This window comes from Chrysochloris asiatica, unplaced genomic scaffold (genome assembly GCF_000296735.1).
Source record: "Chrysochloris asiatica unplaced genomic scaffold, ChrAsi1.0 scaffold00352, whole genome shotgun sequence".
Lineage (NCBI taxonomy): Eukaryota > Metazoa > Chordata > Mammalia > Afrosoricida > Chrysochloridae > Chrysochloris > Chrysochloris asiatica.
In genome coordinates, this window is record NW_006408870.1 from 2121039 (window position 1) to 2138333 (window position 17295).

General features: G+C 43.7%; 1 protein-coding gene across 1 annotated transcript; it reads left to right on the plus strand.

Annotated features, from left to right (window-relative positions):
* Positions 1–5332: 5332 nt before the first annotated feature.
* On the plus strand, positions 5333–14730 carry TRIM17 (tripartite motif containing 17). The gene is made up of 6 exons (XM_006876069.1): positions 5333–5761; positions 7486–7587; positions 9004–9228; positions 13258–13280; positions 13378–13478; positions 14183–14730. Exons 1-6 carry the CDS (start codon positions 5333–5335, stop codon positions 14728–14730), a joined length of 1428 nt encoding a protein of 475 aa, XP_006876131.1.
* Positions 14731–17295: the final 2565 nt, after the last annotated feature.

Sequence of the window (17295 nt, forward strand, 5' to 3'; positions counted from 1 at the left end):
CCCACCAGCTACTCCCAGGGAGAAAGATGAGGTTGTTTGCTCCCCTCTCAGAAATACCATGGAGCAGTTTACCTGCCCTATAGGGTCACATGAATTGGAATGGACTCCACAGCAACACCTAGAAATTGCAGGGAAGTAGGCACTTCACATAAAGCAACTCTTACCAGTGCAGGGTCCTAATAGTGGGATTCACTATGAGGCTATTCCTTCCCATCTATGTGGGTTACTGCTTTGGAAAGATGGTTAAGCCATACTGTGTAACTTTTAAGGTCCCTTCCAATACCAAGCTTTTACTATGTTATGAAAATGATACTGAAAAACAATATTGACTATAATTCAATGTTCTCTACATTTTATTTCATAAGATGGTACCTTTAAATGCCCTTACTGATGGAACTGACATGCAGAGGTGGTCATTGTTGTTTTTGTTGTTGTTAAGTTCTGTCAAGTTGGTACTGACCCATAGCAACCCTGTATAGGTTTTCTGAGGAACTGCCGACTTTGCCGTTCAAACAGCTTTGCAGTCTGGCACATTAACCCACAGTGCCACACCAGGACTCCAGGGACTGGGGATACAAGGACCAAATTAACTCATTAAGCATACTTTTTTTCAGAGTGTCCATCCAGCCTGCCCTGACCCAAAAGCAATAGGGATGATGGAGCTAGCCAAACCCTGTCTTTGTCTTGTGTTCTATCTAGTGTGGAGAGACAATCAAGAAAGAATCACACACGTCTCTCCCCTCACTGGGGAGAGGAGCGAGCTGGTCCTTGCAGCTTACTATCTATCTACTGTCTGTGGACACTTACACGTGCCCCTGGAAATGGCAGAACAAGAGTGCTACTCTGCCCCACCTATCTCTGATAGGTAACCCTAGAATTCTGGCCTCAGCAAGCCTTCATGGGTGGGGATTGAATGACCAGCGCCCGCTGAGCAGCCTCAATTTGATTTTTTTAGTCGGTCCACTGTGTGGGGCTCCAGGCAGGTGGTGGTGGTGGTGGGGTGCTACGGATGAAACAACTTGGGGTCCCTAGCAAGAAACTTAAGGTCTCCCGACACCTCTCCAAACCGATTTTGCCCATTCTCCTCTTTACTGCTAATTGGAAGGTCGGTGGTTCAAACCCACCAGCCTCTGGGAAACCCTAATACAGATAGGGTCGCTATGAGTCAGAACCGACTCCACAGCACTTAACAACCACCTCTCTAATTCCTTGTTAAGACGCCTCCCCCATCTACCTGAGAAAGCTCTGTCCCCTTCCCCCTCCCCCCATACCCCCCAACTCCTATCCCCACCAACGAGGAATCTGCACCCCTCCCCTTCAAACTTCTCCCTTGGCTGCCCTGCACAATTTCTCTGCAAACTTCTACTCCTGCCCTGTTCCCCACCCCCACTCCTAGTTGACGCCACAAAGCCCTGCTTTTCCACCCACCCGTATCCGCCCAACTATTGGTCCCCGAGGGTCTCAGTCCAACTAAACCAACTTTTCAGAGCCTTGTCTTGTGGATCTTGATTGGCTTATTTGGCCAGGTGGACTTTACTCGGTGCAGCTGCCTGTGCGCCCGCTCACCCTCCCCCGTGGGTAAAAGCCCCTTTGGAGGAGCGAGTGGACCTCCCCACCACTACCGCTGGTTGCGTGATCACTGGCTTGCCTCCAGCCGGGTCCTCTGAAACTCAGATCAAGGTATCAGACTCACCTCCTCCCCTTGTAAAACTGAGCTCCTCTCCTTTACTCTGCCTTTGAAGATGTTTATAAATTCAAACCATAACTGGCTAGAATGAGACAGATCAACGGGTTTAGTTCCTGCATTTTACAGAAGAAACACCATAGAGAATGAAAGTGGTCTGTCCAAGGCTATTAGCCTGAAGGATTGGACTCACTTGGGTAGGAAGCTTCCTGCCAGCAATGATTGTGAAGTTGGTGCAGAACCCGGCAGTGTTTCGTTCTGTTGTTCTCATAAGGTTGCTATGAGTCGAAACAGGGCATCTAACAACATTGATTGTGTTCACCATTACTACGCTTGAGCCCATTGCTGCTACCACTGTGCCAATCCATTTCTTTGGGGGGTCTTCCTCTTTTTTGCTGATCCTCCACTTTACCAAGCATGATGTCTTTCTCCAGGGAGTGGTCCTTCCTTATAATATATCTAAAGTATGAGAGACGAACCAAGTCTTGCCATCCTGACTTCTAAAGAGCATTCTGGCTGTACTTCTTCCAACACAGATTAGTTTGTTCTTTTGTCAGTCCACAGTACTTTTAATATTCTCCAACACTATAACATAAATGTATCAATTCTTTTTTGCGATCTTCCTTATTCATTGTCCAGGTTTCACATGCATATGAAGCTATAGAAAATAGCATGGTTCAGGCACAAATTGATATCTTTGCTTTTGAATGCTTTAAGGAGGTCTTGTGCAGCAGATTTGCCAAATGAAATATGTCCTTTGAATTCTGGACTGCTGCTTTCATGAGTGTTGATGGTTGATTCGAGCAAAATGAAATCTTTGACAACTTCAATCTTTTCTCCATTTATCTTGATGTTATTTATTATATAAAAAGGTAAAGAATTTTGTTTTCTTTACATTGAGGGGCAACACATACTGAAAGCTGTGGTCTTTGTTCTTCATCAGTAAGTATTTTAAGTCCTTTTCGCTTTCAGCAAGCAAGGTTGCATCATCTCCATGTTGTAGGTTGTTATGAGTCTTCCTCCAATCCTGATGCCACATTCTTCTTTATATGATCTAGTTTCTCAGATTAATTGCTCAGCATATAGATTGAATCAGTATGGTGAAAGAATACAATCCTGGCACACATGTTTCCTAATTTTAAACCATTCAGTGTTCCCTTGTTCTGTTTGAACAACTGCCTCTTGGTCTATGTAGATGTTTCTCGTGAGCATAAATAAGTGTTCCAGAATACTCATTCTTCCCAATGTTGTCCATAACTTGTCATGATTCACATAACCAAAAGCCTTTGCATAGTTAATAAAGAAACAGGCAAACATCTTTCTGGTATTCTTTACTTTCAGCCAAGATCCATCTGACATTAGCAATAATATTCCTCCTTCTGCCTTCTCTTCTGAATCTGGTTTGAACCTCTAGCAATGTCCTGCTGCGGCTATTTAACAATTCTCTTTAGCAAAATTTTACTTGCATGCAATATTAATGATATTGTCTTATGATTTCCATATTCCATTGGGTCACCTCTCTGGAATGGATACAAATATGGATCTTTTCCAATCAGTTGTCCAGGTAGTTATCATCTAAATTTCTTGACATAGATGAGTGTCTCCAGAGCTGCCTCAGTTTGTTGAAAGATTTCAATTTGTTTTCCATCAATTCTCAGAACCTTGTTCTTTGCCAATGCCTTCAGTGCACCTTGGACTTCTACCTTCAGCATCATTAGCTCTTGATCATATGCTACCTCTTAAAATAGTTAAACATTGACCATTTCTTTTTGGTATAATGACTTTGTGTATCCTGTTCATCTCCTTTTTATGCTTTCTGCATCATTCAATATTTTGCCAAAAGAAACCTTTAATATTGCAAGTTGAGGCTTGAATTTTTCCTTTAGTTGCTTCAGCTTAAGAAATGCTGAGTATGTACTTACTTCCCTTTTGGTTTTCTAACTCCAGGTCTTTGCACATTTTATTATAATATTGACTTTGTGTTCTTGTGCTGTCCTTTGAAATTTTCTGTTCAGCTCTTTTACCTCCTCATTTCTTCCATTTGCTTTAGCATCTCTACACTGGAGAGCAAGTTTCAGAGTCTCTTCTGTAATCCACTTTGGTCTTTTCCTTCTTTCCTGTCTTCTTAATGACCTTTTGCTTTCTTCCTGTATGATGTCCTTGATGTCATCCCACAACTCTTCTGGTCTTTGGTCATTAGTGTCTAAATCATCAAATCTGTTCTTGAGATGGTCTCTAAATTCAATTGGGATATGTTCCCCAATTGATCCCCATGGGTAGGTACAATTCTAGGTTTAAAGAGTGCCTGAGTGTTACCCTCTTGGGGTTTTCTACCAGTCTCTATTAGACCAGTAAGTCTGGTCTTCTTTATGTTTTTGAATTTTGTTCTACAGTTTGTCCCACTTTATCTGGTACCTTCTTTTGTGATTCTGATCAAAGTGGTTAGTACTGGTAGCTGGGCACCATCTAGTTCTTCTGGTCTCAGAGTAGTGGAAGCTGTAGTTAGTGTGGCCCATTAGTCCTTTGGGCCCATTGTTTCCTTGAGACTTTGATTTTCTCCAATCCTCTTTGTTCTGGATTGGGGGAAATCAGTTGTCCCATCTTACGCGGCTGCTCACAACCTGTTTTTAATTTTCAGGAACTTTATTTTATAAATACATCTAATTTCACAAAGATACACTCTCTTTTTTTTTATGTACATAAAAACACTCAGGAATATATAATCAAAGGGCACATTCTGCAAGCCTGTATCCTGGCCACCAACACACAGCCTTCTCTTTCGATGAGTCTAAAGTCCTCAGCTGCTCCATCTCTCCATGTCATCATCTCTGCCTCCATCTCTGGTTTCGCTGCTTTGTATAGTAATCTTTTATGTTATTTCAAAAGGTATTTGTAAGGAAGAAGGCACTGGTCTTGTAAAATTCCATCATGTAATCTCCAGCATCACTTCTATTATGAGGCCATATTTTCCTTGGTGATTACCATCATTGTAGATAATTGTAAAACGGAGAGAATGTATATAGTGCTTATTGTTTAGAAACCATTTTCAAGTGTATTATCTCATTTGGTCTGAAAACCAGCCCTTTACAGTATGGAGGCAAAGGATTATTATCTTCATGCCATAAGGTCAGACTCCATTGCCTATGTGTGGTATGTGTATATATTTGAGTACGTGTCTGTGTGTGTCTTTTCTCTCACTGCCACCTCACTCCCCAGTGGAAGAGCTTTTATTTTTCTTTGCTCTATGTTCTTTGTTGAAGAGATTAAAATGGCAAATAGAGATCCCTATTTTTCACCCTCATAAAGTACAAAGTGGGATAAAGCCACCAAGCTCTCTGGGCATGGTTTACTTGGATGTTTAAGAGAAACTGTTCACCTCAGACTTCCTCTGAAAAAACAACCACTGCCATTTTATCCATTCTGACTCATAGAGACCCTATACGGCAGAGTAGAATTCTCCATAGGAATTCCAAGGCTGTAAATCTTCATGGAAGTGGGCTGCATCATCTTTCTGCTGAAAAATGAGCTGGTGGGTTTGAATCACTTACCTTTTGTTTATCAGTCCAATTGCTTAACACAGAGAGCCACCAGGCTCCTCTGGGAGGTATTTTAAGCCAAACAGCTCATTTGATTTCTTCCCCAGGAGCTATGGACACTGTGGAACTTGCCAGAAAGCTGCAAGAGGAGGCCACCTGCTCCATCTGCCTGGACTACTTCACAGATCCTGTGATGACTGCGTGTGGGCACAACTTCTGCCGAGAATGCATCCAACTAAGCTGGGAGAAGGGCAGAGGGAAGAAAGGGAGAAGGAAGCGGAGAGGTTCTTTCCCCTGTCCTGAATGCAGGGAGATGTCCCCACAGAGGAACCTCCGGCCCAACCGTCTGTTGACCAAAGTGGCTGAAATGGCACGCCAGCACCCCAGCTTCCAGAAGAGGGACTTGTGTAAAACACACCAGGAACTGCTGAAACTGTTCTGCCAGGAGGACCAGAGTCCTATCTGTGTCATCTGCAGAGAGTCCCGAGAACACCGGCTCCACACTGTGTTCCCCATTGATGAGGCCACTCAAGATTACAAGGTGAGCTTCACCCAGAGGGCCACGTTATGTTGGAAGAAGAGGAGCATTTGTCAGTGACGGCAGGCCAATTACTACTGTAACAAATAGACCCCAGAGTGGACAACAGCAACACAGTTGTTGAAATTTTCTCTTACTCACAGAACTAAATCAGGCCAGGCAAGGGAGCCCACCTCTAAAGCTATTCAGGTTGTCTTGGTGAGCTATTTCAAGAATATCTCAAATGGTAAATTTAAAGAAAAAAAAATTATTTTCTCACATTTCTGGAGGCTTTGTTGATTTCTTTCTTGTCATTGGTTGTTGCTGTTGTTGTTGTTAAGTGCCATCAAGTCAGTTCTAACTCATAGCAACCCTGTATAGGGTTTCCAAGGAGCAGTTGGTGAACTTGAACTGCCGACCTTGTGGTCCAAACCAACTTTGCAGTCTAGCACCTTAACCCACAGTGCCACACTGGACTCCTTGTTATTAGCAGAAGGCATTCCTTGGTTCCTTCAAGTTCCTTGGCTTATAGATAATCCTCACATGGGGTCTGCATTTCTGTGTGCATGCATGGGTGTACATATGCATATGTATGTCTATTCCAGTCTTTTTATACTTCAGAAGTAATTAAGTTTAGGATCCATCTTCCACTGGTATGCCCTTATTAGCACAACAAAAGATCAGCTGTGAGTTAGAATTCCAATGTATATTTTGAAGGGGAACAATTCAACCCAAAGCACATAGAAAAGCCATAAACCTGTTCAGTAGTTGGACAGAGACCATTCCAACATAAATCCTAGAGAAATGCAAGGCTGGTGACGTCACTTTGTGGGGAGCAGGCCAATGAGTAGATTCCAATTCATGGTGATTCCAAGTGTACTACATAGGGTTTTCAGTGGCTGAATTTTCAGAAATAGACACCTCTGGGTGGACCTGAGCTTCCTACTTTCACCTTCTAGTATATTAATGTTTGCACCAACTACCTGGGACCTCATGAGACTCTATGGGTACCTAGGAAACAATGATAACTATACTCACCTGAGAGAGTCAGCTGTCTTCAAATAGTATAGTACATTAGCACCACCAAGGTTTTGGGAAAGTTAGGTTGCTTGGCCCCATCTCCAGAGTTTCTGATTCAGCAAGGGTGGGTGGGACTCCAAAATGCATTTCTAAAAAGTTCCTAGGAATGCCCTGCATCTTGGTCTGGGACCACACCTGAAGAACCATTGAAATAGACAATGCTAGACCCCAGGTCTTTTTGTTGATGGATACAGATTTTGAGGTTGTCACAGGCTCCTGTGGTCTGGATGAGGATCAGGACCCCTTCAGGAGGGGGGTGGGGGTGGTGGTCAAGTCAAAGGAAAGGGAGGGAATCAAGTCTTGAAGGTCTAGACTGTTCTCATATTTTGCAGCATGTGAACTGAATAGAGCTAAAAATTTCCATTTGTCTTATCCTCAACTGAAAGTGATGTTTCTGATCAGTTCCTTTGGATGTCATACCCATGCCCAGTGGTGGCTGGGAAATTCCTGAGTATTGCATTTGCTGGCTTGTCTTACCAGAATGCTCACTTGTTCACAAAGAGCCCACCAGTTATTGGCTCCAGGCTTCTGGCTACTGTGTCCTTACCTTTTAGTGGACCCCCTTAGGATGGTCTTGAGAGGGATGCAGCTATAGAAGAGTATAAACCAGATTTGGAGGTGGGAATGTATCCCCTGTCCTCACATGTTGCAGTTTGTGTGCCTTATAGGTGAAGTTGGAGGAAAACATCAAATATCTGAGAGAGGAAATGATGAAGACTGAGGATTCACTGGCCAGGGAAGACAGGATCATGAAAGAATGGCAGGCAAGTGTTTGTCCCACAAAACACACAACTTCTCAGAGGGCAGGAAAACTTGGAACTTGAAATAAGGTCAAAGTTGTGGAGGGTATCCTCCACTGCCCTGTGGGCAGGCTCTGCAAGACATCAGAGCACCCAGAAGCACCATATATCTCTTAGCTCTGCAGAAGCTCACCCCATCTCAGCTTTCACAGAGATGCTAACCTTGAAGTGGGAATTCCTGTTAATGGCAGAAAACAATACCCAGAAAGTTAATTCAAAACCAATGCTCAGTACAGGTGGGTTATTTTAAAAACAGTAGGCTCTGCCAGTTTTCAGGATTTTGCTACTGTGTTAGTTTTGTAGGGCTATCATCACAAAATGCCACACAGTAGGTGGCTTTAAAGAATAGGAATTTATTTTCTAACAGTCCTGGAAGCTAGAAGTCCAAATTCAGGGCAGCTGCAGGGTCGTGCTTGCTCAAGGAAAAGATCTTTCTGTGTCTACTTCCATTTCTAGGAGCTGTGGGTGTACCTTGGCTTGTAGCTAGATCCTCACGTAATGTCTTCCCCCTCTGTGTATCTGAAACTCTCTCCATATATATTCTTTCCTTTTATAAAACAGCATTCTGATTGGGGCTTTTATAAAACACTTAGAATTGGGACCTACCCTACTTAGGTATGATTTACTGGATAATATCTTCAACTAAAGACTCAGTTTCCCCAAAGAGGGTCATATTCATAGCAACAGAGATTAGGATTACAACATATCTTTTGGGGGGACACGTTTCAATTCACTGCCACTCATGCAGTACCCTTGGGGGCAAGTGGCCTCTTGCCACTGCCCCTCGATACCTTCTCCACTTCTCTGGCTCCTCCTCCTGGTTTGTCTGGTGATCCTTGTGGAAAGCAGAACTAGCAATCGCTGTGAGTATGAAAGCACTCAGGACAGCAACTTTCAGTTGTTCTTCAGTAAGTCCCAAAGAAAAGATGAGGTGATATCCCAGGAAGGAGAGGGGAGTGGACCCTAGAACTCTAGGAATTGGTTCTCTATATGGAACATTCTGGGTCTCTAGTTTTTGTCTTCTAGCCTTATCTGTATCATTGTGCTGACCTGAATCTGAATTTCCGGTTTCCACTTCGTGTTTCCCACTTGTGATATGAGATGCTTTCATAGGCTTCATCCAGAACAAAAATTCTGGACATTTAGTGCTTGACTGTAATTTAGTGCGTTCCACTATTGGTGGACCTTTGGGACACCTCTGCTTTATCCCTGGTTCCAAACTTGAACCCCTAACCTTGCCCAGTTTTGCACAAGGGGGAGGGGCAAGTTAACATGTGATTCTTGGACTGACCCTTTCAAGAACAGGCCCTGCACAGCAGAAGTCAGCAAGAAAGGACTGGAAAGTGATCTACTTAGGTGACACCACCTCTATCTTACCAGGAGAAGGTGAAGAGCCGGAGAGATCGCATTGCAATGGAGTTTGAGAAGATGTGCATTTTCCTGGCTGAGGAGGAGCAGCGCCTTCTCCAGGCCCTGAAGAAGGAGGAGGATGACACAGCAGAGAAGCTGCGTGAGAACAAGTCCATTCTGGACCAGCAGAGCTGCTCCTTGGAGATGCTACTCCTGGAGCTGGAGGACAAGAGGGAGCATTCGGCATTGCAGATGCTGCAGGTGAGGGGGCTGTGCCCGAGGGATGTAAAGAGGCAGAGAATTGTTGACCATTTTGGAATCAAGAGCCAGACTGTTCAACAGTTTTCTGTTCCAGTGCCTTGTGATCACAACACACTTATGAGGTCAGGGCCAGTGTGGTAAGATGTGGTCCCCCATCACTGAGATCTGGGGCAAGTAAGCCCAACATGGAACGACTCAAACCCAATTGAAACGTGCTCTTTAGTGTAAATGGCGATTTCTCATCTGTGATTCCTTCATCCCTTTCCTTCATCATTGTGGCCACATTTTGAAAAGGGACCCACAGCCAGCCAGGCACACACAACTTCATTGGCAGGAACTTGTCTCATGGCCACAGCTAGGAAAGGGTTCAGGGATGGCTCATTAGTTAGCCAGCGATGAACCTACATCTCTGTCTCCTTGGAAGATGCCAGGGTGATTTTGTCTGACAAGTGAATAACTCTAATACATTCAAGTGTATGTTTTGAAGGGAGTTTACAGTAAAATATACTTCATACTGTAATAACCACACATACATATATTTATATAAGAAAAACTAAAGTCGCATGAAACAGACACAATGTGTAGGGTGCCAGTGTGCCCTGATTTGCCTGGGATGGTCCCAGTTTGATGCCCATTCTCTTAACATTTATGGAATTTGTTCATAATAAAGGTGTCATGGTTTAGATGATAAATCATATAATCACTCTAACTTAGGGTAATATTTAAACTACTTTGTTGTTGTTATTAAGTGCTGATGTATAGTGACCCTCTGTAGGGTTTCTGAGGCTTTAAGTCTTTGTGGGAGCAGAAAGGCTCATCTTTCTCCCACAAAGTGACTGGTTGGCTTGAACCGCCAACCCTGTGGTTAGCAGTCCAATATTTATCCTATGGAGCCACCACTACTTTATTACTTTATTGAAAATCAATTTGTCTACAAGGCACTAAATGTATTTCATGACTTACTGAAAAACTCTTTAGTCCCCTATGTCTTCACTGGTCTGTCAGCAGGCTTTTGTGAGCAGGAATGTTTTCCTAGGTCTCCTCACTCCTCTATTATTTTTTTTTTTAAAACACTCAGGCATATATAATAATTTACACCACCAAAGGGCACATTCTGCAAGTCTGCCTTCTGGCCACCAGCTCTTAGTCCCTCTCTTCCTATGAATCTAGAGTCCTCAGCTGCTCCCTCTCTCCATATCCAACGTCTCTGCCTCCATCTCTGGTGTCCTGCTTCTCTGGAAAAGGTCCTACATTTTGCTTGTGCTCTTCTCCCTTGATGGTCCTAGAGTCCTTTGTTTCTGGACTGTAAGATTAACTACTCCCCAATTTTGTTACAAAACTTCTGCCTTTACAATTGTGACAGTTGCAAATAATCATGATAACAATTACTCACTACTGAATCCTTAGAATCTTATCCCCATCTCTATTAACTAGACCCATCTAGACAAGATGAAAACTATTCAGTGGGGATTCTTTCTTCCCCACACACTCTTAAACTAAACTCCCCCTTGAAACCTTGTAAGCCAGTCACTTCGTGCCTTTATTGCCCCCTCATTTTAGGTAGCCAATATCAAAGTTGCCTGTCCCTATCTACCCTGTGTACAGAGGGGATAGCATTGATACTTGATGTGAAGACGCTTTCCTCTCTGTTGATATTTAGAGTTACTACCCCCCATGAGTATAGATCAAGTTCATCAAATAGTATTAATTTACCCTTGTTGCCTTTATCAAAAATTGTTTTGTTCTTTTTAAAAAAATTCTTCCTCTAGTTGAGTTCCTCACTCCTCTTATAAGAGATAAGAGGAAGCCAGGTAGATCATGTAAGATTCCTATGCCAAGAGTTAGGATTAGGCTTTGGAATCTTAGAAATATGTACACTAGAGGCCTTTGTGAGGTTTGGTATGTTGCCTTTCTGTTATTGTTGTTTGTTAAGTGCTGTCAAGTTGGTTCTGACCCACAGTGATCCTGCACAGGGTTTCTAAGAATGGTGGGTAGGTTTGGCCGTCAACCTTGTGGTTGCCAGTGTTTATCCCACAGCACCAGAAAGGCTAGAATTGCAGTAAAAATGTGATCTTGAGAACCCCTGCTCCTGATTCCTAAGGAGACTGTACAGCACTTTGTCCCTGTTATCCTGTTTCCTTCTCCCTCCCATGCTGTCTTCTTGATGGGTGGCAGAGTCAAACCTATTCCAATCCCATTCCCATTCCACCCCCATTTGCATCACATTATGGCCTTACTAATTTTGGGTGGGTGTGTTGGTTTCCTAAGTCTGCCATAATAAAATTCCAGGAAGTGGGTGGTTCTAAAAACCAGAAATTTATTGTCCCACAATTCTGGAGTCCAGGAGTCTGAGATTGGGGTGTCAGCTGTGTTTATTCCTTCCAAAGCTCTGAAGCAGAATCTGTCTTATGCTTTCCTCCCAGTTTCTTGGTGACAACCAGTGATTCTTGGTTTGTAGATGCATCATCATATGTCTGTCCTTCCTATATCTGTGTATCTCTCTTTTATAAGGAGCTCTGGTAGCGTAGTGAATTCAACCACTCTATTGAGTTAGGATCAACTCTACTTCTGTATAAGGAGCTCTGGTAGCATAGTGGTTATGAATTGGGCTGTGAGCCACAAGGTCAGCAGTTTGAAACTACCAGCTGTTTCATGGGAGAAAGATGAGGCTTTCTGCTCCCGTAAAGACTTACAGTCTTGGAAACCCTGTACAGGGTCGCTATGAGTTGGAACCAACTCCACGACACATAACCACCACCACCACCTATTTCCATATGATCTCATGTTAAATGATAATATCATCAAAGAATACATTTCCAAACAAGGTAACTAAGATAGCTGTCTAGTGTTGCTATTGTTATTTAGTGCCTTCAATTTTGGTTCTGACTCATAGCAAACCTGTATAGGGTTTCTGAGGAGCGCTAGTGAGTTTGAACCACTGACCTTGTGGTTCAAACCTACCTTGTGGCCTAGTGCTTATCCTACAGTGCCACACAAAAATCCAACTAGATGGCTTTAATGAACAGAAATGTATTTTCTCAGTTTAAGAGACTAAAAGTGTGAATTCAGGTACTGGCTCATAGGAAGGCTTTTTCGTTGTGTTGGCTCTGGAGGGAGGTCCACATCTCTTTTCAGTTTCTGTTCCTTGGTTACTTGGTGAGCTTCATGTGGTCTGGCATCTGTCTTCCCCATGTGGGCTTCTTTGCTTCTGTGCCTAATCTGCTCTTTTTATATTTCAAAAGCAAGTAGCTTAAAACACACCTTACACTGACATAACAAAGAAACCCCATACGCAAATATGATTACATCCGAAAGTAGAGGGGTTGGAATTTACAAGACCTATTCTGTGAGGCTTTCTGCTCCTGTATAGAGTTATAGCCTTGGAAACCCTGTGCAGGGTCACTATGAGTTAGAACCGATTCCATGGTACTTAGCAACAACAACATTCTGAGGGCACAATTCAATCCATAACAGTTATATTCAGAAGTTCTATCTTTTGATTTACACAATTCACTCCATAATTGCTGTTGTTAAGTGTTGTTGAGTCGGTTCCGACTCATAGTGACTCTTTATAGAGTTTCTGAGGAGCAGTTGGTGGGTTTGAACTGTGGACCTTGTGGTTCACAGCTCAGTGTTGATCCTAGAGAGCCACATCAGGATAGTGGGTCAGTAAACTACCTGAGATAGCTAAGAAGACAAAGGAATTATTGCTCTAACTCACATGACTGTCAGATTTTAAAGCATCAAGTGTTCCTTTCCACACATGGCACAGTTTCCTGAACCTTTCCCTTCCTACTTACCAGCTGGATCTCACATGTCTGAATAGGGCTGAAAGGATGATAGTTCTGGGCTATGACGTGGGTGCTATCGAAGGTAGAGTTTGGTGGGAGGACAGCCCAGGGGGCCAGGTTGGGGATATAACAGCTATGGGGAGGAAATGTCTGGAAGAGATTGGAGGTTTTAAGGATGATGTGTAGGGAGGAGGGTACTAAGAGCTCTCATGATTCCTATCCTCTGTTCTTCTCACAGGATATGAATCATCCACTTGACAGGTATGTGGTTACTTAAGCTAACCTGGAGGCAGTGATGGGGACATGGGAGGGCCCTTCATAGAGCCAGAAGGGACAATGAGAACTCTGTTCACTGGAGGGTAAAGAACCTGACAACGCAGTATCCAGAGGCCATCCCTATTGATCTGAAGACGGTGTGCAGGGTACCTGGGCAGATAGAGGTACTCAAGTGTTTTCAAGGTAAGTGGGAGCCCAGGTTGGGGATTGGACAACACCCTGTCCTGCCCCACTAGCTCCAGGAGATCACCACCACACTGGGCCATAGTTCCCAATGAATACAATTTGTCCTGGTTCTCAAACTTCACTGTCGGACATTTGATCATATCCATATTCTGTTCTTATTGTTTTCTTTGTATACAGATGGCTATACCGAGACTCCACCTCATGGGAAATGGTCTTTTTCCCGTTAGTAAGGACGAAGATTATTGAGTTGTACAAATGGCCCATTCTTCTATCCCATTTCTTTATCAACATCAGTGTCCACAGTTAGGGTAAGGGATCATTAAATACCCATAGGCTCACTTACACAGGGGCAGAGTAAAATCTATGGAGCAGCCAGGCTTTTGGCCTTGGTTTTGTCACTGAACTCCAACACAACAGATTGAGATGGCCCAAATGGCATGATCCCAAAGATGAGGAAAAATTGTTTTCCAAGGAAAGACAACTAATTCTCAGGCTTGACTGTTGGTGTTAGTAGAGGGGAAACCTTTGTAGAAGTAGGGGGACTAAGAGGATCAGAGAATAGAGCCCTGATATTTGAGGATATGGCCATGAGACAACAATCTGCCAATTGCTAGGGCTCTCTCCATTGCACCCATAAATGTGGCCCTTTCAATTTTTATCCAAAATGACTTTGCTTCCTCCTGGCCCCATATCACCTGTAGAGGATGTGGTACCTGATGCTGTCACGGCATACCCCTACCTCCTTATGTACGAGAGCCGGCAGAGGTGCTACCTCAACTGCCCAGTGGATGCCATGCTCTGCAACAAGGACAGGTTCCTCGCCTACCCCTGCATGGTGGGCCAGACCGCCTTCTCCGAGGGGAGACACTACTGGGAGGTGGGCATGAACCTCACTGGGGATGCACTATGGGCTCTGGGCGTGTGCAGAGACAACATTAGCCGGAAGGAGCGCGTCCCCAAGTCCCCTGAGAATGGATTCTGGGTTGTGCAGCTGTCCAAGGGGAAGAAGTATTTACCTATGATCTCAACTGCTACCCCCTTCACACTGATGGAGCCCCCCAGTCATGTGGGGATCTTCTTGGACTATGAGGCTGGAGATGTCTCTTTTTACAATGTGAACAATGGCTCACACCTGCACACTTACTCCCAGGCTGCCTTCTCAGGCCCCCTCCAGCCTTTTTTCTGCCTTGGGGATCCTAAATCAGGCCAGATGGTCATCTCCACAGTGACTGCATGGGTGAAGGGATAGAAAACCAAGCAAGGGGGACAGCTAAGAATGCCCTCATTTCTATGTAAGGTGAGGTGCCTTCTGCTCACTCACAGGGCCCATGACCAAGGCTCACCAAGAATTATGAGGAGTGCCATTAGCTGTTCAGGACTGTTGTTTAGAAAGTCAAAATATAATCATGATTAAAGCAGTTGAACATCAAAAGATTGTATTTACAAGTGTTTAATAGAACTTTTGAAAGAACCCCCCTACATTTTATTATCATTGCTAAGGGCCATTGAGTCGGTTCTGGCCCATAGCGACCCTGTATAGGGTTTCCAAGGAGCGACCGATGAGCTTGAACCACTGACCTTGCGGGTCAGACCAACTTTGCAGTCCAGTCCATTAGCCCACAGCACTACACCAGGACTCCGTCATCTTATTATATACACATGTATGTTGCTGTTAGCTGCCATAGCATAGGTTCTAACTCATGATGATTCCATGAACAACAGAACAAAATGCTGCCTGATTCTATGATCAGCTGTGGATCAGATCATTGTGATCCGGAGGATTTTCACTGGCTGACTTTTGGAAGTAGATTGCCAGGCCTTTCTTCCTAGTCTGTTTAGTATAGAAGCTCTACTGAAATCTGTTCCACATCCCAGCATATGAAAACTTCCACCAACAGACAGGTGGTGGCTGAACATAAGGTGAATTGGCTGGAAATGAAACCTGGGTTTCCCACATAGAAGGTAAGACTACTATTGCTGAACAACCACAGCCGCAAATCTTTCTCCCATTGAGCAACTAGTGGATTTGAAATGCTGATCTTGCAATTAGCAGCCCAGCTCATAACTCACTGTACTACCAGGGCTCCTTGCCTCATATATATAAAATATATAAATGAAACCCAGGTTCCATTTCTAGCCAATGTACCTCATATATATATGAGCATGGTGGCTCCATATGATAAGCACTGGACTGCAAGGCGTAAGGTATACAGTTCAAACCCACCAGTCGCTATAAGGAAGCAAGATGAGCTTTCTGTTCCCACAAAGACTTAAGCACCATAGAGTCAGTTTTGACTCATAGCAACCCTGTATAGGGTTTCCAAGGAGCAGCTGATGAGCCTGAGCCACTGACCTTGTGGTTCAAACCAATATTGCAGTCCAGCGCATTAACTCACAGAGCCACACTAGGACTCCTGTATATGCATGTTGCTGTTGTTGTTGTTGTTGTTAAGTACTGTGGAGTCAGTTCCGACTCATAGTGACCCTACATAGGGTTTCCGAGGCTGTAAATCTTTACAGGAGCAGACTGCCTCTTCTTTCTCCCACGGAACCGCTGGTAGTTTCAAACTGCCGACCTTGAGGTTAGCAGCCCGATTCGTAACCACTATGCTACCAGAATTCCTTCTGTATATGCATATATCTGTATATATACATATACATGCACATATATTCATATATAAATATATATTTATTCATATTTATATAGTTGGACTCCTGGTGTGGCACTATAGGATAAGCATTGAACTGCTAACCACACTGAACTTTAATCCCATCAGCTGCTCCTTGGAAAACTCTATACAGGGTTGCTATGAGTCAGAACCCACTGGACAGTACTTAACAACAACATATATATTGGTTCTGACTCATAGTGACCTCATATATAATTGAACAAATTGTTGTGTGGTCTTGCTTCAACCTCACAATCATTGCTATGCTTGAGCCTACTGTTGGTCACTTTGTCTATCCATCTCATTGAGAGTCTTCCCTTTATTTCCTGACCCACTTTATCAAACATGATGTCTTTCTCAAGGGACTAGTCCCTCCTGATACAAAGTACATGACATAAAGTCTCACCATCCTCACTTCTATGGAGAATTCTAGCTGTACTTCATTTCAAGACAGTGTTGTACATTTTTTCAGGCAGTCAGTGCTATATTCAATATTCTTTGCCAACATCATAATTCAAATGCATCAATTTTTCTTTAGTCTTCCATATTCATTGTCCAGCTTTGCATGCATATGAGGCAGTATGACAAATTGACATGTATATATATACATATATATGTTGTTGTTAAGTGCTGCCGAGTCGGTTCTGACCCATAGCAACCCTGCACAGGGTTTCCGAGGCTGTAAATCTTTATGGGAGCAGAAAGCCTCACCTTTCTCCCATGGAGCAGCTGGTAGTTTCGAACTGCTGTGGTTCACAGCCCGATTCATAATCACTACATTATCAGAGCTCCTTTGTATATATTTGTTGTTGTCAGGTGCCATCGAGTCGGAACCGACTCATAGCGACCCCATGCACAGCAGGAAACAATGTCCGATCCTGGGCCAACCTCACTACCGCTGCCACACCTGAGTCCATCAATGATGCCACCTGGCCAATCCATCTCGTTAGGGGTCTTCCTCTTTTTCTCTGACCCTCCACCTTACCCAGCATGACATCCTTCTCCAGCGACTGTTTCCCCAGCGACTGTTTCCTCAGGACAATATGTCCAAAAAAATAATATATATATATATATAATGAGTCCTGGTGTGGCTGGCACTGTGGGTTAATGCGCCAGACTGCAAAGCCATTTGAACTTCAAGGTCA